Source organism: Panthera leo, chromosome C1, assembly GCF_018350215.1.
Source record: "Panthera leo isolate Ple1 chromosome C1, P.leo_Ple1_pat1.1, whole genome shotgun sequence".
NCBI lineage: Eukaryota > Metazoa > Chordata > Mammalia > Carnivora > Felidae > Panthera > Panthera leo.
In genome coordinates, this window is record NC_056686.1 from 187,879,570 (window position 1) to 187,903,613 (window position 24,044).

The window sequence follows — 24,044 nt, forward strand, 5'->3', positions numbered from 1 at the left end:
ATTTGGGTCATTTCCTTTTTCTTTTTGATCAGACTGTCTAGGGGTTAATCAATTTTGTTAATTCTTTCAAAGAACCAGCTCCTGGTTTCATTGATCTCTTCTGTTTTTTTGATTTCAATAGAATTAATTTCTGCTCTAATCTTTATTATAATTTCCCATCTTCTGCTGGTTTGGGGTTTTATTTGCTGTTCTTTTTCCAGCTCTTTAAGGTGTAAGGTTAGGTTGTATATGTGAGACCTTTCTTCCTTCTTTAGGAAGGCCTGTATTGCTATATACTTCTCTCTTCTGACTGCGTTTGCTGCATTCCAGAGGCTTTGGGCTGTCGTGTTATCATTTTCATTGGCTTCCATGTACTTTTTATTTCCTCTTTAATGTCTTGGCCATTCATTCTTCGGTAGGATGTTCTTTAATCTCCAAGTTTTCATTTCTTTCCAAATTTTTTCTTCCGATTGATTTCAAGTTTCATAGCGTTGTGTCTGAAAATATGCATAGTATGATTTCGATCTTTTTGAACTTGCCTGAGGGAGAAACAACTTAATTTTAAATTTTGTTCTGATTACACAGAATCAAGGAGGCCAAAAATATTCAGTGATGTTTATGTACATGTGTGTAAATAATTTTCAGGTCCAAACTGTTTAAGCCCTTGGAAATTTCAAGAGTCTGACATGGCTGACCTGTCTGGTAACATCCTTCTTCACTATACTGCAAAGGTGAGAGTAAATGCATGGACTGTATCTACTTGTAACTGTGCTATGAACTAAAATTCCTTTTTTGTTCCTTTTGTCATTTCAGTGGTTAATTGAGAAGGATAGTCTTGAATTAAATTTAAAAATTACTCATTTTTTTTTTAAATTTTTTTTTTTAACGTTTATTTATTTTTGAGACAAAGAGAGACAGAGCATGAATGGGGGAGGGTCAGAGAGAGGGAGACACAGAATCTGAAACAGGCTCCAGGCTCTGAGCTGTCAGCACAGAGCCCGACGCGGGGCTCGAACTCACGGACTGCGAGATCATGACCTGAGCCGAAGTTGGCGGCTTAACCGACTGAGCCACCCAGGCGCCCCCCCCCCCCCCCCCCACCAAAAAATTACTCATTTTCAAAGGAAGAGGAGGTCCAACTCTCAACTAGGATTCAAATGTTTTGATTATGTCATCCCAGTAGTATGAGTGAGGAATCATATAGTATGAGTAGGAATCGTTGTGGTGGGAAGTTTTACTAATGAATTGACTTCAGTAAATGAAACTGTTTAAACTTGGATTATCCCACTTTTTTGGAAGGGGAGATTAAACAGAATTATGGTTAACATTTTTTTGTTTATTTTTTAAATGTAATTCTAGCAAGAAAACAAACCAAAAAAATGAAATGTTTACTTCAGAAGGAGAAAAAAGAAACTACCTATATGCATAGCATGCATAATCCTTTTTCCTTCAAAGACCTACCTAGTGAGAGTAATTGAGGTCCGTAAAGTCTGAGGGAAAGAACTGGGAGAAGAAAAGGGAAAGTGGCATAAACAGTGTCAGTTGCCTTCATTGTACTAAATGTTAACACTGACACAGAAAATGCTTTTATTTGTGAGATTATGCACTATAGAATTTTTTTTCTAGTTTAGCCAGCTAGTACATGGTCATAACTTACTACTTTAATACTTATTTGTGATATCTGACCTAATAAAATTCACCTAGCATTTGTATTCCCCTTTACTTTTTATTTTGAATAATTTCAAGCTAGAGAGGAATTGAAAGAATGGTAAAGTGAAATCATGTATACTCCATACTCTCCACCTGAATTCACCAATTACCAATTTTGCCACACCTGTTGACACCTGTTGCCTGTCTTTTGTGAAGGCACATTGACATAGGTATCAATGTAGCTATGTATTTATGTAATTATTAACCTACCTGGGAAAATTATCAATAATTTATGTACTGTATAACTCATTCAAATTTTCCCAGCTTTCTCAAAAATATTTTGTTTAGCCTTTTAAAAAACTTAAATCAAGGTTCATGCCTTGCATTGGTTATAAAGTCTCTTAGGACCCTTATTTTTTTTAGTGTTTGCCTTTTGTAACACTAACGTTTTTCCAGTATGTTTGTTTACTGAACTAGACTTTATTTTCTTGGCAGGGGCTAGATCATATACTTATTTTCTTTTTACTGTTATTATTAAATATATAGGAAATAATTGAATTTAATCTCACTGATATATTTAATAGCATGTCCTAGATACATGTTAGTTAACTGAGTCTTTGTGGCATTATGTTTGTCATATTTATTCTCTTTCCAAATTTAAACTTGATAACATTAGGTTGAATTTTTACTGTTGGAACTTCCTTCCAGTAGTTGGAAGTTCCAACAGTAAAAATTCTCTAATAAGAAAATAGGTATTATTGTTTTTCCTCAAGAAACTCAGTATGACAAATACATCAATAAAACAATTTTTTGGAGGAATATTTCTTGAAACAGTGATATATCATGATAAAAAGTGTTCTGTGGTTAACAGAGTTTGGGGAAATGCTGTATTCTGTTTATCCATTTTGGAGATTGATCATATACTTGAAAAATCTTATTAGAAAAAACTTAGTTTATGTTTGTTTTATCCTACTCTTTGACCAGTTATATGAACATAGAACACATTCTGTTTTTCCATCTCACTTATTTAACAAATGCTAGTTTGAGAAAAGCTGCTCTTGAAGATTTTCTGAGAGTCAACAGCTTTTCATTTTTGTAATTGCTTGTAAGAGGTGTTGAACCATCCATTGTTTATAATTTTTTGAGTGTCTTCTCCATGCCAAGAATTGTGCTGAACTTTTAAGATCTAAAGATGAATTCAGTGTCTGGCTTTAAGAAACTTATAACCAGGGGCGCCTGGGTGGCTCAGTCAGTTGAGCGTCCAACTTCGGCTCAAGTCATGATCTCACAGCTTGTGAGTTCGAGCCCCGCATCAGGCTCTGTGCTGACAGCTCGGAGCCTGGAGCCTGCTTTGGATTCTGTGCCTCCCTCTCTCTCCCCCAACCCACTTGCATTCTGTCTCTGTCTCTCTCAAAAATAAACAAACATTAAAAAAAATTAACAAAAAAAGAAACTTATAACCCAAACTGAAGTAAATATGTAAAAAAAATGAGTGCAATGTAATTTTATGAGCATTTTTCTTTTTAACTACCGTTTATTGGGTATTTACACTAATATTAAGCACTATGCTAAATGTTTTATATGTATTATTTCACTTAACCTTCATAAAAACTCTAAGGGATGTATGGTATTACCCGTGTCTTTTATGAGGTGTGGTTTTCTGAGGCTCAGTAAAGATAAGCAACTTGCTTAGCCTCATAATTTTAGTGAATGGTAGTGCTGGAGTTAGAATTCAGTCTGTTCAGTGCATATCCTTAACCACTATACAGTATTTCTGTGTTGGAATTGTGTATAAAATATAGTGAGAATATAAAGGCATGAGTGGTTAGTTCTTTCAGATCATAGCAAAGATGGTTTGATTTGTGTTTTAAAAGGCAGGGCTGAGGAGGGATGTGCCACATGTAACAAGCAGCACCTACAAAGGCATAGACTTTAAAACTGGGATCTACGTATATTTGGGTTTAGGGCACTAAGCAAGTAGGAAGAGAAGATGGCAGGAAATGAAATTAGAGGGCACATAGAGGCCACATTATAGCAAGCCTCCTATGGCAGGCTAAGTAGTAGGCAGTGGATAGGATTTTAAGCAGAAGAACAAAATATGGTAAGGTTTACATTTTAGAAAAAGGTCTCAAGCTGCATTGTGAAAGTTGAATAGGAGGGATAGGAGACGGGAAGCAGTCATGCCATTAGAAGTTGTATTGTATGAGGACAGGTCATAGATACACGCTACCCAAACTGAGGTAGTAATGGGAGAAAGACATTTCTGTCTTTGAGACTAATATAGTTTACATTGAGTTAAGTGTAAACTCAGTTTCCGTTTGTTTTATTAAAGCATTTTTTCTCAGTTGCCTTAAGAAGAAAGCAATGATGCATCATTTATGCTAAAATTTGTAGTAGTTTGGTTTTTTTTTTTTTTTGAATGGTAATTGGATTCGAGGATGCTTCATTATCTGCAAATTCACAGATTGGATGTGAAGTTATATGCTTTATAATCCTTCATGGAAGTTAACAAATACATTTGATAATTTCTAGAATTGTAGACTAGACTCTTAATATGAATGTATCCAGAATTGTCAATAACATGAAGGAAAAGTGTCTTATGCCTGTGATTAGAATTTTATATCATATGTTTTTCTGTTTTGTGATTTTTTTAAGGTTTATTTATTTATTTTGAAAGAGATAGGGTAGGGGCAGAGAGAGAGAGAGGGAGGGAGGGAGGGAGGGAGAGAGAGAGAATCCCAAGCAGGCTGTGCACCATCAGCATGGAGCCTGATGCAGGGCTTGAGCCCACAAACCGTGAGATCATGACCTGAGCTGAAGTCAGATGCTTAACCAGTTGAGCCACCCAGGTGCCCTGTTTTGTGATTTCTGTATCTCACATTTTAATCACATAATTAAGTGTACCAGTGAAATTATGCCTAGGGAAATACTCATGGGAATAGAACACTGAATTTGTTAAAGACTCAAAATCTTGGGCCACCTAGGTGGCTCAGTCGGTTAAGCATCCAACTCTTTTTTTTTTTTTTTAATTTTTAAAAAATATTTATTTATTTTTGAGACAGTGCGAGAGACAGAGTGCAAGCAGTGGAGGGCAGACAGAGGGAGAGACAGAATCCGAAGCGGGCCCCAGGCTGTCAGCCCAGAGCCCGATGTGGGGCTTGAACTCACGAACTGTGAGATCATGATCTGAGCCGAAGTCAGACACTTAACCGACTGAGCCACTCAGGCACCCCTAAGCATCCAACTCTTGATTTCAGCTCAGATCATGATCTCATGATTCATGGGATCGAGTCCCACTTGTCTCTCTCTCTGCCTCTATCCTGCTTGCTCATTCTCTCTCAAAATAATTAAATAAATAGCCAAAAGCTGTTTGCATAAGTTGGTTTAAAACTTTAATTTTTTTAGCTTTATAGAATTTTTTATTTTTTATTTTTTTTTATTAAAATTTTTTTTTTCAACGTTTTTTTATTTATTTTTGGGACAGAGAGAGACAGAGCATGAACGGGGGAGGGGCAGAGAGAGAGGGAGACACAGAATCGGAAACAGGCTCCAGGCTCTGAGCCATCAGCCCAGAGCCTGACGCGGGGCTCGAACTCACGGACCGCGAGATCGTGACCTGGCTGAAGTCGGACGCTTAACCGACTGCGCCACCCAGGCGCCCCGAATTTTTTATTTTTTAAAGATTTTTTTTAATGTTTATTTTTGAGAGAAGGAAGAGAGTACGAGTGTGGGAGGGCCAAAGAGAAGGAGACACGGAATTGGAAGGGGGCTCCAGCATAGAGCCCGATGCAGGGCTCGAACTCTTGAAGCTCAAGGTCATGACCTGAGCCCAAGTCAGATGCTTAACTAAGCCACCCAGGCGCCCTCCCAAAATTTTTTTGAAGTTTAGTTGACACACAATGTTACATTAGTTTCAGGTGTACAACACAGTGATTTGACAAGTCTGTATATTGTGCTGTGCTCACCACAAGTGTAGTTCCTGTCACCATAAGCACTATTACAATACCACTGACTGTATTTCCTGTGCTGTACCTTTCATCCCTGTGGCTTACTCATTCCATAACTGGAAGCCTGGATCTCCCACTCCCCTTCACTCATTTTGCCCATCCCTCCCCACCCTCACTCCCTTCCCTTCCCCTCCCCTCTGGCCACCATCAATTTGTTCTTAAAAGAGAAAAAATTGTAACTCCAGTGATTGGTGAGTAACTTGTTGCTATAGCTCTTCTATCAGGTGACAGGTAGAAGTGACCTGCTTTTGATGAGTGAGTCCTTTAGAATCTAGTCCCTTACAGGAGTGCTGATGCATAGGGGCACATGTACCCCAATGTTTATAGCAGCACTTTCAACAATAGCCAAATTATGGAAAGAGCCTAAATGTCCATCAATTGAGGAATGGATAAAGAAGATGTGGTTTATATATACAATAGAATACTACTTGGCAATGAGAAAGAATGAAATCTGGCCATTTGCAGCAACGTGGATGGAAATGGAGGGTATTATGCTAAGTGAAATAAATCAGTCAGATTTCACTCATATGTGGATCTTGAGAAACTTAACAAAAGACTATGGGGGAGGGGAATGGTGAAAAAAAAGTAACGGAGAGGGAGGCAAACTATGAGAGACTCTTAAATACTGAGAACAAGCTGAGGGTTAATGGGGAGTGGGCAGAGGGGAAAGTGGGTGATGGGCATTGAGGAGGGCACTTGTTGGGATGAGCACTAGGTGTTGTATGGAGACCAATTTGACAATAATTTATATTTAAAAGAAAAAATAGAATCTAGTCCCTGATTCTTTTAAGAGGCAATGAGAATAGCAGTACTAAACTTAATGTTGTAAGCATTTTATCATTTTAAATTATGGCGAAATATTTCATATATAAAGTTATGTTTTTGTCCTCATTGTGCTTAGCTGTTGGCCATATTTTCCTTTTATTCTTAGGCTTGCAAAAATTCAATCTGTCTTGATTTATCTACTAATTGTTTGCATGGAAGATTAACAGGAAACAAAGTAGTGAACTGGGACATTAAGGTAAGTTAATGATGAGCAACGTCTTATGTAAGTTTATAGATCCTTTTAAAGAATTTATCTTTTTAGCACCACCAGGTTGATCTGAATAATAAGTCTCAGTGAAAATGTTTGCAAGCAAGATATACAGTTTGAGGTATAAACAATTAAGTAGTTGAAGGACTAATTTGCTTGAAACTTAGTTAACTCCTTAAACTGTTTAACAGTTTTCCTTAAGAAAAATAATACTACCTTAAAATCATTGCTCCACTTTTAAGGTATTTCATTCCTAAAACTATGTGACAGATTTCATCCTTTACCTTCTCAGAGACTTCATTGATTATCCCTTTTCTCCTGTATCACATGCTTCTGTCAACAGTCTCCCGTCTATTAGCTTTTAACGTACTTCGATCTTTCCTCCCTAAGGCTAAAGATAAGTGACTTTTCCTCTTCTCCACATCCCCCTCTGGAGCTGTCATATCTTGTCTGACTTTTGGATGTGCCTCATATATATGTGACAGTTGGACATAATGTCTTTGGTTCTATATAGAGGCCTCTGCTTATTTTCCAAGACTGAGTTAACTGCTCTTGTCATGAATACTTACAATAGTTTATCATTTCACTTAGTGTGATGAATAATAATTTGCTTGGTAATTTAGAGCTTGATTCTCCAGTAGTCCTTAAGAACTTTGAAAAGAGGTACCGCTGCTTTTTTCACCAGTGCCTGGTACAGGGATATGCAATAACATTTTGACTGAGTGACTAAATTAATAAAGGTTATTTAGATTACTGTGAAAGTCAAGTCAGAGATATCCTATTTCTAAAAGATATTTCTTCAATAGAAATTAAGCTTAAGTAAAATCAAAAGAAATATAAAAGATATTTTAAGGGGACTTGCTGATAAATTAGCAAAAAATCCGTTTTATCTTGTCCTCAGTTAACACCAATCAAATATGCTTATTGTTTCAATGGAACAGACATTATTAGGATAGTTCTGCCTGTATAAAAATGAACCCATTAATTAATGTTAGTCTCATGTTATGTGGTATAAAGCATTTTTCTCTTTGTGAGATAAGACCACTTAATCATATCTGTTAAAGTAGTAAGATATGTAGCATTTGCCCTTACATAACTTTTGCTGTCACTTATGAGTTTGGTTTTACAAGGCTAGTTCTCATGTATTACTTATATATAGAAAGCTGATTATTTGTGCCATACATTATACTTAAAAATCAAAGTAATTTTTGGTGCCTTGAGATACAGCTATGGGGAAATCATATGGGATCAGAGTTAACAAGAAAAGGATCATTGTATTTTTATACTGAAGCACAATCAAACACAAAAAAAGTTACATGACAACTGAAAAAAAAATACTTGCCATCTAAAAACTTAATTTGCTTACTATACATAGCTTTTAAAAATCAGCATGAAAGGGGTGATTGAGTGTTTGACTTCAGCTCAAGTCATGATCTCGCAGTTTGTGAGTTCAAGCCCTGCATCAGGATCACCGTTGTCAGCATAGGGCTTGCTTCAGATCCTCTGTCCCCCTCTCTCTCTGCCCCTCCCCTGCTTGCGTGTGCGCGCTCTCTCTCTCTCAGAGATAAAATACTTTTTTAAATGTTAAAAAAAATATCAGCATGAAGACAAAAAGTATGAAGAGGGTTGTGTAAAGAATGAAACTTTCTAGATGGCAGCTCAGAATATTTTAGCACTTAATAATGGCTAACCTTGGGTGGGTAGTACCAGTTCATTTTCATTTATTAGCTTACTTAATCCTGGTAACAACTTTACAAAGTGGGAATTATTATCCTCATTTTACAGATGAAGGAACTCAGGCCAGAGAGATTACTAACTTGTCAAAGAATATGGACTGTATTTTGTTAAGCTATTCAAAATAGTCATTTTGACATTCAGAGGCACCCACTTCAATTTCTTTGTTAACTAAAAGTAGAGGAGTCAGTCATATTTCTACCACCAAATGATTTTTTTCTTAATTTATTTTGTTTATTATACTTAATTGCCTTATGACAGTTGTTTCCTCATATCATTAGTGTTACATTATAAAGTCTACTTATGGGGTCAAGTTTGGATTGCTTGTGTTTGGAATCCCTAAACTTTGGAAAACAAAGGTGTGGTAAAAATGGTCTGTCATAGTGTTTCTTGAGTATTAATTATGGTGATCCCCCTGGCTACATTTTTTTTTTTTTAAGTAAGCTTCATGCCCAGCATGGAGCCCAACATGGGTCTTGAACTCACAACCCTGAATCAAGACTTGAGCTGAGATCAAGAGCAGGACGCTTAACCTACTGAGCCATCCAGGTGTCCCCCACCCTGTGCAACTTCCCACCCTGTGGCTACTCTTCAAAGCATCTCCCTGAATTAAGGTTCCTTTAGCTTAAGGCTATCTTGTACAATGCCTGAAAGTTCAGCACATTTTTAATGTCACACATGCTGTGCGGGTGTTAAATGACAAAATTGCTCTTGTTTTATAAGATTAAAAGATTGTAATTTTCTTTTTCAGGACATCATAAACTGTATAGGTGGATTAAATGTACTGTTTCCTCTGTTGGAACAAATCAGCCACTTTGGTGAAGGACAGATTTCTGAAGGAATGAATGAAAGTACAGTTTCTGAATTGGTAACACCTGTAGAAGGAGATTGGGTGGTATTGACCTCCACAAAGGCTTCAGGTATTAAGATGAAATTAACACACAATAGTCATTGAGAAATTTGAGAATTAATTGAAAAATAGGTTAAAATGTCTTGCCACCCTTAGGAAGAAATTTAACCATTTGTAGCTGAAGCAGCCCATCCCTAATTTTACGAAAGTTCATTAATACTTTAGTCAGAAAAATTAAGATGTTGGTTTTACTCTTGATTGTCCTCAGTTTCTCCTGTTAATGGAAATATAACAGCATTGCTAAACTTATGGTAGAAAAAAATGTTTCCATGTGTATGCAAGTATACAATATGCAGTTGCTGCTTTCTCTGATATTTGCATTCTGCAAGTGACCTTTGGAGGCAAATTGCTCAACCAAATTCTTGTTTGTTACTATATGCATTATGATATAGAAAATGTGTTATAAAAATGATTTAGAGTAATATGATCATTAATGACATGTTCACAATTCCTCAGAGTCAAGATTAGAGAGAAATCTAATTGCAACATTTATCTTGATTGTGAAACACTTTATTCAAAGACATCCCATCAACCAGGACAATCTTATTCACTCCCATGGAGTTGCCACTCTTGGTGCCTTACTTCAGAAGGTGAGCACAAATTTAACAAATTTGCAGATGTGGCTAATGATTGTAATTAGCAGTTTGTCTTTAGGGTTTTTTTTCCTACTAGGTAAATATTATTTTAAATTACACTACTATGGCTTCATTTATATTAGTGGATGTAATTTTATTTCACAAGCAGGTATTTTATCCTACTCTTAATCACATTTTTATAAGAATTAGTAATCTTACATAATAGTGTATAATCTTTGTATATAGGACTTTGTTAACATGGGTATTTGGGATCTTTGTTAAATATGATTTTAGGAATATGACATTAGGAAAATATGTTCTAGCAGACATTGGAAAAATTAAAGTTTAAGTTGTTTATATTTTTGTAACAGAGATTCTCATACTTAGTAGATATTCTGAATTAATCATTTGTAATTTAAATGTAGCTTAATGATAATTAAGCTGAAATTTACAGAGCCCTCATCTGTTTGGATTTCAGGTGCCAAGTGCCTTGATGGATGTTAATGTATTGATGGCAATTCAGTTACTAATTGAACAGGTATCATTAGAGAAAAATATGCAGCTCCTGCAACAAATGTATCAGTATTTACTCTTTGACTTTCGTATTTGGAACCGTGGAGATTTTCCCTTCCGAATTGGTGAGAGAGCAGGCTGTTGGATCAAATTTTACAATTGTTTTAGAAATTTATGACTATTTGTGGGATTTTATTTTAGGCATATCATTTAAGGGTGAACTTTGTATTTTAGGTCATATACAGTATCTTTCCACCATCATCAAAGACAGCAGGAGAGTTTTCCGAAAGAAGTACGGTGTGCAGTTTCTCCTAGATACACTTAGGATTTATTATGGGTATGATGTCCTTGTTCCTTCTCAGTTCGATACTGTTTTCTGCCTGCCACTGGGTTGGAATTTCTAGATTATTTATTTTCCAGAAATTCTAATATCCTTTAACTTCAGAGAGACAGGAAAATGTGGAGGTTAAAATGATGAACAGTGTATCACATATATTGGGTTTGAATCTTATGTTTCATCAACTGGCTGTAGGTAACTTACTCAAATTTCTCTTCTTAAGTTGTGTCTGTGACAAGGAGATAATAAACCTGTGACACCCTATGGTTGTTTTGAGGATTAAACTAAAGAATTAAGAATGTGTAAAGCACTTACAACTGTGTCTTCTCCTTAGTATTGTTTAAATATATATAAACTATTTAGGGGCCCCTGAGTGGCTCAGTCGGTTGAGCGTCTGACTTGATTTTGGCTCAGGTCATGATCCCAGGGTCATAGGATCGCTCCCTGCATGAGGCTCCATTGAGTGTGGAGCCTGCTTGAGATTCTCTCTCTCTCCCTCTCCCCTGCTCATGTGTGCTCTGTCTCTAAAATATAAATAAGTAAGTAAGTAAATAAATAAAAGAAGCTGTTTTAACTATTTTTATCTTTGTCATTGCAACTCCTAGCTTTAAAAGGTTTTCCTTAAAAAGAAAAAACAGATACCATGAAACATGGACACATCTTTTTTTATACTATGAATTCTTGTGTATAAAAAAGCACTAAACTATAAAAATTTTAAATTTCAATTCTCGCATTTTACTTTCTTTTCCAGGAGTGATTATAAATACAGTGAGCTGTCTGTAGATGACATTCGAACAATAAGGACTTCTTTGTATGGACTAATTAAATATTTTCTGTGCAAAGGTGGAACTCATGAAGAGATACAAAGTATTATGGGTTACATAGCTGCTATCAATGAAGAAGAACAGGTATCATGCTCCAGATAACTTTTTTCCCCCACACTTAAGTTGCTACATCATCTTCTTTTAAAATTACATATATATTAAACATACGTTAGGGGCACCTGGGTGGCTCAGTCGGTTAAGCGTCTGACTTCAGCTCAGGTCATGATCTCACACTCTGTGAGTTTGAGCCCCATGTCAGGCTCTGTGCTGACAGCTCAGAGCCTGGAGCCTGCTTTGGATTCTGTGTCTCCTTCTCTCTGCCCCTCCCCTGCTCATGCTCTGTCTCTGTTCAAAAATAAATAAAAACATTAAAAAAAATATTTGTAAACATACTTTAAGAGTAAAATGTTTATTAGATATAATACAATATTATGCAGTTGAAGAAGTAAATTTTATCTCCTAACTATAAGTTTAATAAAGTAGTTGGTAATGTAATAAAATATTTTAAGTAGCTAGAAAGTAGTATCTGGAAGTAGTTGCTTTGGCACTTCTGAAGACTATTTTTATAGGCCACATAATATACATTTACCTGTTATCAAAGATACTGGACAGATTTCTAACATGAATTTAACATAGGTTTATAAGAATCTTGCATAAAGAGTAAATTATATTTCTATTTTTAGGTACTTTTATATATACATTATTCATTTCATTTATACCTCAGAACTACTCTGTAAGACAGTGGTTCTCAGTGTATGGTTCCTGACCATAATTACCTGGGAACTTGTTAGAAATGCAAAACTGCTGAACCAAGTCTTCCAGGTGATTGTGGCGCATGGTAAAATTTGCAAACCACCGATATAAAATATACAGACAAGGGAGCGCCTGGGTGGCTCAGTTGGTTAAGCATCCAACTTTGGCTCAGGTCATGATCTCACAGTCTGTGAGTTCAAGCTCTGTGTCAGGCTCTGTGTTAGGCTCTGTGTTGACAGCTTGGAGCCCTGGAGCCTGTTTTGGATTCTGTGTCTCCGTCTGTCTCTCTCTCTCTCTCTCTCTCTCTCTCTCTCCACACCCCCCCCCTTCTCCTGCTTGTGCTCTGTCTCGTTCTCAAAAATAAATTTAAAAAACATTAAAAAATTTTTTTTAAATGTACGGACCAGGAAGTAACCTTCCCATTTGCACATTTGGAAGTATATATTCAGAAAGATTAGGTGACTTAAAAAGTCATACAGCTGACAAACCTAGGAATAGAACCCAAGTATATTTACTATTTCTGTGCTCTTTCTCAACACCAAACTTGAGCAGCCTTAATTTATATTGACTCAAATATTTTGTGCTTTTCAATGAAGTATTCTTTGTGTACTCAGTGCTTACAGGACTTCATCATTAATATTATATAGATGAGTTAACTTATGCTGTTTCTCTGTAAGATTAGACTACTTCAGAAGCTTGTTTTTATTTAGAGTAATGATAGCTACCTTATTTCATAATAGCTGTATTGCCACCTGCTGTGATTCATTGCCAATGGTGTTTTCTTGGTCAATTTAGTCAAAGAGTTATTTAGTGAAAGCTTACTTACACAGAATCATAGTAAGATATTATAGGTATATAATAATGAGTTATATCATTCTTTTAGCCTAATGGAGGCAAGGGTAGGTAAGAGAGCTTTATAAATAATCTTGAAACAAACAAAAAAAGAATATAATAATATTTGTAAGAGAGATACAAAGTCCTATGAGGTTTGCATATTACATGTTGAGGAGACCAGGAAAGGCTTTATGGAAGACATGGCTTTTCATGTGGTTATAGCACTATAGGTATATTCAGCAGGTGAATATGTGGGTTGAGAGGATTACACAAAAGGGAACAAGCCAAAAGCATAATGGAGATAGGAGGCAGGGCTATTTCATAAGACATCAGATAGTCCAGTTAAGCTACAACATTAGGGTATATATGATTTAGATAAATAACTGTGGTTTATGACTGTATTTGTGCTTCCATGTATGAATGTGGTTGTTTGTTTTGTGTTGTTTAATTTTAAAAGCTCTTTGGAATTTTGGATATGCTCTTCAGTCTCCTGCGTACCAGCCCAACTAGAGGTCAGCTTTTCTTACTGCTGTTTGAACCAGGAAATGCTGACATACTTTATGCCTTGCTCTTAAATCAGAAGTACTCTGACAGACTAAGAGAAATCATTTTTAAGGTATAAACATTTCTTAAACATCTTTATATTTGGGGATATTTGTGAGTATATGAATTGTAAATATTCATTTCATGAATGTAAATTCTTTTTTCATACCTACTTCTATCTAATTTTAAACTGTTCAGTTTGTTTTGATACATGTTTTTTGCGTTTTTATTGTTTGAATATTTAAAAACTGTATGGATATCTGATCAATTCTTTCAGTGGAAAATCCACTTGGTTATATCATTCTCTGTATAAAACTTATCATCTCCGTTTTTTGCCTTCTATAAAAAAATTTTTTTTCAGCATAATTGACACAGTATTATAATAGTTTTAAGCATACAACGTAGTGATTCTACATGTTTATACATTATGCTTTGCTCACCTCAAGTCTAGCTGCCATTTGTCAGTATATAACGTATTACAATGCCATTGGCTATATTCCCTGTGCTGTACCTTTTATTCCTGTGAGCTAACTGGAAGCCTATACCTCCCACTCCCTTTCACTCGTTTTGTTCTGTCTCTTGACTTACCATGGGTCTTCATGGCAGGTCACACATTTTAGCAGTTAATAGTAATAACTGACTTTATGTAGCACCACTATTTGTCAGGCAGTAATATATTCTTCATATATTAGCTATCTTAGTCCTTGCAAAAACCTTATGAAGTGAATATTATTATTCCCATTTTACAGATAAAGAAACTGAGGCCAGAGAGGTTGGTAACTTGTCAGAGGATATTGAATATTTTGTTAAGCTATCCAAAGTAGTCAGTTTGAGCTTCGGTTGAAGCTACCCACTTAACCTTTTTTGTTAAAAAACAGAGGAATTGGTCCTATTTCTACTTTTCATGATTTATTCTACTCATTATGCCTAATTGCTTGTGGCAGTTGTTTCCTCTTATATCATTAGTGTTATGTTATAAAGTCTATTTATGGGGTCAAGTTTGGATTGACTGTGTTTGGAATCCCGAAACTTTGGAAAACAAGGGTGTAATAAAAATGATCTGGCATAGGCTCTTTTGAGTATCAATTATGGTGCCCCCCATGGCTGCTCTTCAAAGCATCTGCCCAAATAAGCTTTCCTTTATGGAGATTAAATGTTATTTCTCCAAAAATGACTTTATATGGATTGTTCATGATACTCTGCCAAAATTACCCTGTACCTAGGGTTTCAATGTCTCACTTTTAAATGTTGATCTCACTGCAAGAGGTATGGGATTATTAATTCATTCTCCCATTTTAGTATATGGTTGTTTTCCTTTACAAAATGTTTCCTTGTTCTCGAAAATTATTTTGATAACTGTTACATAAGTGTTATACAAATTATGAGATTGATCTAGAAGTATCTTTTTCTTCTTTCATAGCATATCTTTGTTCTTCTTGGAGACTGTAGGGTTTGTTTCCATCTAAGCCTTAGCCATTAAAAAGGAAATTTTAAATTATTTTAAATAGTGACAGACTGTCCTTAGTTCTCTGTGTTGAGAAAAATATATTACTGTTGTAACCAGGTTATGGAACAAATGTTGAAATGCACGAATGTTTATGAACGAAGTAAACAGCGCATTCGGCTCAGAGAAGTTGGCTATTCAGGATTGGGACTTCTTCTTAATGAAGCACCCGTTAATGCCAATCTCATTAAAAGCCTCACCAATCAAATTATAAATACAGGTATGACTAAGGCTGATAATACTGATATATTTAAGAAATGTTCTTCATAGTAGCATAATTGTATTTGATAGTCTCAGTTTTTTTCCTGAAGGTTTTTTTTCCCTTCCTTCCTCAGGTTACTTTTTAAATTACCCGTTATTTGATTCAGCAGGGCTTTATTAGGTACTATTTTTTATCTATCTTTTTTGTTATTATCTCCCCAGGGCATAGCATAGTGCCATAGGCCTTCAGTAGAAATTTATTGATTGATTAGTAAATAATTGAGTTCTCTATAAGGAAAAGATGCTAGAGAAAATACATACAAAACATTTTATCTTTTTTTTTTTAGGGAGCGTAAATCCTTAATTTCAGATATTCTTTTTTGCTTCTCATTTTTTTTAATAAAATTTTTTAGTACTTACGACAAACTATAGTGTTTATGTCAGATGCTGGGGGTTTAAAAGGCGTAAGATAAGGTTCTTCGCTTTGATTGGTTTACCTTCTCATTGATAAGACAAGTACATAAGATATAAGATATGTACATAAAAAGATAAATAATGTATATTATAACAGTATGGATAGTATTTTCAGGCAATAAAAGAAAAGAACAGTTAGGGCTTACTCAGGAGAATGTCAAATATTCTAAATCTATTTTCTTTGTAAGATTTAAACATATGTATAATCCTTATTTTAAATGAGAGTTATTTCAGCATTATGTAACTGTTACCCCCAGTTCATTCTTTGAGAGAGAACTTCAAAAAGAATGCAGCTGGAGGCATCATGGTTCTTGATTTCAAACTGTTAGAGTAATCGAAACATACATACACCATTGGAACAGAATTGAGAGCCCAGAAATAAAACAATGTATATCTGGTCAACTAATATTTGACAGGAGATCCAAGAATACTCAGTGGAGGAAAAATAGTCTATTCAGTGAATGGTGTTGGGAAACTGGATATTCATATGCAAAGGAATGAAAATGGACCCCTATCTCACACTACTCACAAAAATTAACTTGAAATGGATTAAAGATTTAAATGTAAACCCTGAACCGTATAACTCTTAGAAGAAAACATAAGGAAAAGCTCCTTGACATTTGTCTTGGCAATGACTTTTTGGATATGACCCCAAAAGCACTAGCAACAAAAGCAAAATAAATGAGGCAACATCAAACTAAAAAGCTTCTGCACAGTGAGAAAAACCACCAACAAAATGAAAAGGCAGTCTACAGGGTGGGAGAAAATACTTGTGAATCAAATATCTGAGAGGAGGTTAATATCTAAAATACGTAAGGAAATCATATAATATAATAGCAAAAAAAAAATTCCAGTTAAAAATGAGCAAAAGGGGGTGCCTGGGTGGCTCACTCGGTTGAACATCTGACTCAGTTTCTGCTCAGGTCACACTCTCATGGTTTGTGGGATCCAACCCCACGCTGGGCTCTGCATTGACAGCTCAGAGTCTACTTGGGAGTCTTTGTCCCTCCCTTTCTGTCTTTCCCTCACTTGCGTGCACATGCACATGTGCACGCTCTCTCAAAAAATAAAAAAATGTTAAAAAAATGAGCAAAGGACCTGATGAGACTTATTTTAAGTTTTATTTATTTATTTTGAGAGAGAGAGAGCACAAGCAGGGAGGGGCAGAGAGAGAGGGAGAGAGAATCCCAAGCAGGATCCATGGCAACAGCGCAGAGCCTGAGGGGGGCTCGATCCCACGAACTGTGAGATCATGACTGAGCCACCCAGCTGCCCCCTGAATAGACAGTTTTTGCATAGAAGACATACAAGTAGCCAGCAGGTAGATGACAAGGTGCTCCACATCTTTAATCATAAGGGAAATGTAAATCAGAACCAGAAGGAGATAGCAGGTCTTACATATTAAGATGGCTATTATCAAAAAGACAAAAGATAACAAGTGCTGGTGAAGTTATGGAGAAAGGGAAACCCTTGTCCATTGATGCTGGGAATGCAAATTAGTGCAGCCATTATAGAAAACAGTATGGAGGTTCCTCCAAACATTAAAAATAGAACTATCATATGATCTAGCAATCCATCTTCTGGGTATATATCCAAAGAAAATGAAATCACTATCTCAAAGAATTATCTGCATGTTCATTGTAGCATCGTTTATAATGGCTAAGACATGGAAATAGCCTAAGCGTCTGCTGATGCATGAGTGGATAAAGAATGTGTTATGTGTGTGTGTATATGTATATATAAAAGAATATTATTCAGCCACAACAAAGAAGGAAATCCTGCCGTTTGTAACACATTAACCTGCAAGACATTATTATGTTAAGTGAAATTAAGTCAGAGAAGGACAAATACTGTACGGTCTCACGTATGTTGAGAAATTCAAAAAAACCAAACTCCTAGAAACAGAGAACAGATTGCTAGTTGCTGGGGTGGGGTGGGAGGTGGGGCAAATGAATGAGGTGGTCAAAGGGTACATGCTTCCAGTTATAAGATGAATAAGTTCTGGGATCTGATGTGCAGCATGGTGACTATAGTTAACAGTGCTGTATTATGGACTTGAAAGCTGCTAAGAGCAGATCTTAAAAGTTAACCACCGTGATAGGAAAATGGTAACTATGTGAGGTGATGGATGTTAATTAACCTTATTGTGGTAATTATTTTACAATATATATGAATATCAGATCATCATGTTTTACACCTTAAATTTATGCAGTTTTATGTCAATTGTATCTTAGCAAAGCTAGAAAAAACCAAAGGCTGTCTATTGTTGACAGCAAGAAAAATAAAATAAAAATGAAAACAATTATTTCATTAACCATCACTCATAGTTCTTTGGCTATCTCTGGAATTCAATTTTAACTTTTTGTTTTTTCCCCACCGTAGATCCTGCTATTAATTTCAAAGATCTGTTGTCCATGGTATATATATCTCACAGGACACATATAAATGTCAGGGTGGTTATCTGCAGAAAGGTTAGTGAACTTTTAAAATATACTTTAAAGGGGTGCCTGGGTGGCTCAGTTGGTTAAGCGTCTGACTTCATCTCAGGTTATGATCTCGTGGTTCATGAGTTTAAGCCCCATGTCGGGCTCTGTGCTGACAGCTTGGAGCCTGGAGCCTGCTTCAGTTTCTTTCTCCCTCTCTCTCTGCCTCTCCCCCACTCGCACTCTCTCTCTCTCTCAAAAGTAAACGTTAAAAAAATTAAAATACACTTTAGAAGTAACAATATTGTCATACTGTTAATAGCTTTTATATTGAGTATTTTATACCAGGTATAAGTTTTAATATCTGTTATTTTATAAATGGCACGATTTTTAAATAGTTTCCTTTTTTGAGGTGAATTAACTTCATGTAACCACAAAAATGTGTTCTTCTTAGCCTCATGTAGTCACCTGGAAATATGCCCTTGCCCCAGTAAAAGATTTATTACAAGAGAATAGTTTGTCAAGAACTTTCAAAGATAAAAACCACTTCTAATTCATATACCATATTTTAGAGTTAATCTTTTGAACTTCGTGGAAAAGCAAGAGTGACTTGCTTTCAATGTACTCCTTTAACTTATCCTGTGTGCTTCTTCCTAATTATAACCTTCTGTCTTCCCTGCTGTTAACCTCTGACCACTATTTAATTTATTTTCTTGTTTTTCTTTTTAATTTACTCTTTAGTTATGTTACAGTATTTTTCCATTATAAGTCTGTATATGTATCTTTCTCTTTACTGGCCTCATAGAGTTTTTCATTCTATGACTATTGTATGAAGTATTACCTGGTTCCCTGTACATGGAGATTTAGATTGTCTCCTACATTTATATGTTAATAAACTTCCGTTAAGAACACTTTTTTACATATACTTTTACCTGTTTTTGGTAATATATCTGTAGGACCTAATCCATGAAATGGAATTGCTGTCTCAGAAGGTACTCACATTTTGCATTTTGATGGATTTTACCATATTGTCCTTGAAGCAGGCTATATAGATTGATCCTTTCCTTTCAGTTTGAAAACAACTTTTGGTGCAGCCTAGTTTTTATCCATTACATGTATATAAAATGAACATAAAATAAGTAATTTTATGGATATTTTAAGTTTTTTTTTTTTTAATTTTTTTTTTTAACGTTTATTTATTTTTTTTAATTTTTTTTTTTTTTTTTTTTTTATTTTTTTTATTTTTGGGACAGAGAGAGACAGAGCATGAACGGGGGAGGGGCAGAGAGAGAGGGAGACACAGAATCGGAAACAGGCTCCAGGCTCCGAGCCATCAGCCCAGAGCCTGACGCGGGGCTCGAACTCACGGACCGCGAGATCGTGACCTGGCTGAAGTCGGACGCTTAACCGACTGCGCCACCCAGGCGCCCCAACGTTTATTTATTTTTTTGAGACAGAGAGAGACAGAGCATGAACAGGGGAGGGTCAGAGAGAGGGAAACACAGAATCTGAAACAGGCTCCAGGCTCTGAGCTGTCAGCATAGAGCCCGACGCGGGGCTCGAACTCACGGACCGCGAGATCATGACCTGAGCCGAAGTCGGCCGTTTAACCGACTGAGCCACCCAGGTGCCCCTTAAGTTTATTTTTGAGAGAGACAGTGAAGGAGGAGGGGCAGAGAGAGAGAGGGAGAGAGAGAATCCCAAGTAGGCTCCATACTTTTAGTGCAGAGCCTGATGGGGGGCTCAAACCCACAAACTGTGAGGTCGTGACCTGACCTGAAATCAAGAGTTGGACACTTAACCAACTGAGCCACTCAGGCGCCCCTTATGGAAATTTTAAAATTATGAAATCACGAAAATTTCTTTGCTGTGGGGAAAAAATGGTATTTTCTATCACTAGAATAGTGGTAGCTCACCTATCACAATGAAGGAAAGGAAAACATCACATCATTGTGACTCATTGTGACTAATTGCTTTCTATATCAGCATCAGCATGCATTAGAGCCATTGATATTAAAGTCCCTATCAATATTATTCATCTCCTATGAAACTTGTCAGAGATAAAAGAGATTTTCTAAATACTGGGAGCAAAATTTCTTTTCATCTACGTAGAAGTTTATTGTCTTTGTGATAAAAATGTCTTAAGGGTCTTAACTGAATACCTGACAGTGTTTGAGAACCTGTTTTAATCCAAAAATGGGAAATGAGTTGGATAGTAGAGATTATACTCATTGACATTTCTGTGTGTGTTCTTTAATTTCAGTTTCTTTTTCCAGCTAAATAGCAGTATCCATTTTATTGGAGTTAGTGTTTTCAAATTAAAATATAGTTTCTTTGGTGCCTGGGTGGCTCAGTTGGTTGAGTGTCTGACTCTTGATTTCGGCTCATGTCATGATCCCAGAGTTGTGGAATCAAGCCCCATTTTGGACTCCATGCTAAGTGTGGAGCCTGCTTAAGATTCTCTCTCTCTCTTTTTCTCTCTCTCTCTCTTTCTCCTTCCCTCCCTCCCTCCCTCTCTCCCTCCCTCTCTCCCTCCCTCTCTCCCTCCCTCTCTCTCTTTTCCTCCCTCTTCCTTTCCCCCCTGCTTGCGTTCTCTCTCTTTCAAATAAATAAAGAAATAAAATACAGTTTTTATTTTGTTTGTTATTCAAGATAGAATTAATGGAAAAAAAAAAAAAAGTGTTTTTGCAAAAGTAGCCATTTACTTTGCCCATAAAAATGAGATGGGGAAACATTCTTAGGATATCTAGGCTCTATTAAAGTATTTGTGTGTCATATTTACTCTGCTAACCTTAGGGCCAGAACAGGGCCTGGTACATAGTAGATATTCAGTATTTGCTAAAGAAATGCAGTAGGCTCATGGAAGGTATTTAGTTGAGAGGATATAACTTTATTACATTTTATATGTATCTTCATTCTATGTATATTTTCTCTCTTACCAAATTAAATTAATAACATGAGTGTTGACATGTGGAGGATCATTTTATTTTTTTTCTTTATCTTTCAGCAAATATTTAAGTACTCTGTACAATGAGTAATATGCAGATTAGTTAAAAACACAGTGTGTGCCCTCCAGATAATTTGTAATCCAGTTAAGAACATAATCTTTTGAAAGTGTATCTTCCCACAGTTTCTCATTAAATTACTTTGTCATTAAAATAACTGGGAAGTGGGGCGCCTGGGTGGCGCAGTCGGTTAAGCGTCCGACTTCAGCCAGGTCACGATCTCGCGGTCCGTGAGTTCGAGCCCCGCGTCAGGCTCTGGGCTGATGGCTCGGAGCCTGGAGCCTGTTTCCGATTCTGTGTCTCCCTCTCTCTCTGCCCCTCCCCCGTTCATGCTCTGTCTCTCTCTGTCCCAAAAATAAAAATAAAAAAACGTTGAAAAAAAAAAATAAATAACTGGGAAGAAACTGGTTTTGATGTGAAGTACTGTGTACTTTTTGACGAGTTTTGTATTCTTAATCTCTTCACAGATTTTACAGATTTTGCAGTCCCAGCCAGATGCAGCACATCAAATATCTCAACAAGTGGGTTGGCAAGACACTTTGGTTAGGCTCTTTTTAAAAACAAATTTTGAAAATGGAAATACTCTTCATAAGCACAGTAGAGCTCTTTCAATGAAAGACAATGATAAAAATGTGGTAGGTGAAGAAGATCTTAAGAGGAACTTCGATGAAAAGACTGATGAGGAAAAAATCAACTCTTTTGGCTCAGCTAATGTGTCTTCCGATCAGTGGAGTTTAGAGGATAGACACTCTCTAGACTCAAACACACCATTATTTCAAGAAGATAGTTCTGTGGGAGAATTAACTTTCAAATCAGAGAATCAAGAAGAATTCTGGAATAATAATCCTTCACATTTGAGTTTAGATTTCAGTGGAATAGACTCATGTGAACTGAGCGACAGTGGAAGTCACATGCCAGACAGCTTGCCTAGTACACCATCCCCAATAGAATCTACTAAATCATTTTCTGTGCCATCTGACAAAGAGAGCAGCATCACAAATGATACGGGGTTTAGTGATGACTTGTCGTTACTTGAAAGCCAAGAGGTAAAATTCCTTATTTGTCCAAAAACTGTTTTCATTTTCATGCATCTGTGATATATTTCTAGTCCTTAGAATTGTGTGATTGTTAACAATTTCGTATTATACTCATGTTCTAAGTCTCAAGATCTAAGATTTTGGAAGCCTAGAAGTCACTAAATTGTGTCTTGAGAGCAAAACCGGTGTTGTATTCATCCTTGTATTGCTAGGGCCTACCTAGCAAAGTTCCTGGTTCATAAGACACATTAAAAATATGTTAAATGATTACAGTCACTATATAGGATGGTTCTTTTAATGTGCTTTTAATACTTCCTCCTTCCAATAATTTAATTATACTTTATCTTTTTTTACAGAGATGTGAGGAGGAGCTTCTTCAATTACTGACAAATATTTTGAACTATGTAATGTGTAAGGGACTAGAAAAGTCAGACAATAATACTTGGATTGAACGAGGACAAGTGTTTTCAGCACTAACTAAACCAGGAATATCCAGTGAACTACTTCGACCATCAGATGAAATAAAATTAATGTAAGTACTCATTTGGTGATTTACCCTCTCCTTTTGGAGTGGTCTGGAGTCCAAGATAATATTATTTATTGAACATGTATTCAGGATTCAGTAGGTGTAGTGAGAGAAAAGGAGAAACTTTGTACTCAGCTCCTTTTCCTCTCTGTTGCCATTTTAGTGGAATCTAGAGAGAAGTCCAAAAGTAATTCCAATGTGAGGAGATTTAAAACTTTAGTTTGGGTTTAAGGGATTACATATTCCTTATTGTTTAAAATAGTTTTGATAATATCTAAGCACTCAGTGCATTGTGTTCTACAGTCTGTCCAAATTTGAGGATTTCCATGCTAAAGGAAGCAAATAGTGTTTTCATAGATATTACTTCTCTAAAGCATTTAGAGTTCTCTGCAGGGCTAGACCCTCTGCAAGACATAATAAGCCGTTTCTTGCCTTCCCAATTTAGAGCTTTAAAGAAACTTTTAGTTATCTTATAGAAACTGGAATTTGAAATATTTTAATAGCTTTTTTATAGTCAAGTAGAACAGATAACTTTTACTTTGCCTTTGTATTATACTTATTGAGGGTAGATACTTCAGAGATTAAAAAGTTGCTTCATTGTTACTAGATACTATCTACAATGTCCTTGGATCCCTGCCTGTGATAGTGTATCTTTAGGAATACAGTCATATTAACAAATAATTGACTTTTTTCATGTTTTACTATTTTTCTAAGCTGAAAATGGTTTTAAGAGGATTTGTTTTGCACTTAGTTTGCTACAGAAGATGTTAGAATGGGCAGTCATGGAAAACAGAGAATCAAACACGAATCCAGTAACTGCTGAAAATGCCTTGCGGCTCATCCTGATCATACAGGACTTTCTGCAGTCAGAGGGGCTTGTTAATTCAAACATGTGGACTGAAAAGGTACAGCGATAAATAACACTTTGAAATTACTTTCTGTAGTCAAGCACTTTATTCAAGGAAAAAAAACTTTTGTACCCCCTTTTTGGAGCATTAAAATTTAATTGGATTTAACAAACATGGATAAACAGTTAACCAATTTCATTAGCTATTACTAAGATAATTCTCTTGGCTGTTTCCATTTGTACATTAAACTAGTTTTGAAAACACTTATAATGTGTATTACTGTTGGGGAGAACTCATCAGTTGATTTTAAGATGGAATGTTTTTATTTCTCAAT

General features: G+C 36.0%; 1 protein-coding gene across 3 annotated transcripts in view; it reads left to right on the top strand.

Moving 5' to 3' along the window:
• NBEAL1 (neurobeachin like 1) overlaps positions 1–24,044 on the top strand; it is a 179,707-nt gene that overhangs the window by 74,177 nt on the left and 81,486 nt on the right. For all 3 annotated transcript variants that reach the window (XM_042949777.1, XM_042949778.1, XM_042949779.1), the window contains 13 exons: positions 625–710; positions 6,568–6,657; positions 9,155–9,323; positions 9,770–9,903; positions 10,367–10,526; positions 10,636–10,738; positions 11,490–11,646; positions 13,607–13,765; positions 15,257–15,416; positions 18,254–18,342; positions 21,767–22,345; positions 22,693–22,868; positions 23,614–23,767. In XM_042949777.1, the coding sequence (XP_042805711.1) occupies positions 625–710; positions 6,568–6,657; positions 9,155–9,323; positions 9,770–9,903; positions 10,367–10,526; positions 10,636–10,738; positions 11,490–11,646; positions 13,607–13,765; positions 15,257–15,416; positions 18,254–18,342; positions 21,767–22,345; positions 22,693–22,868; positions 23,614–23,767 (2,216 nt within the window). The remainder of the gene's footprint in view (positions 1–624; positions 711–6,567; positions 6,658–9,154; positions 9,324–9,769; positions 9,904–10,366; positions 10,527–10,635; positions 10,739–11,489; positions 11,647–13,606; positions 13,766–15,256; positions 15,417–18,253; positions 18,343–21,766; positions 22,346–22,692; positions 22,869–23,613; positions 23,768–24,044) is intronic.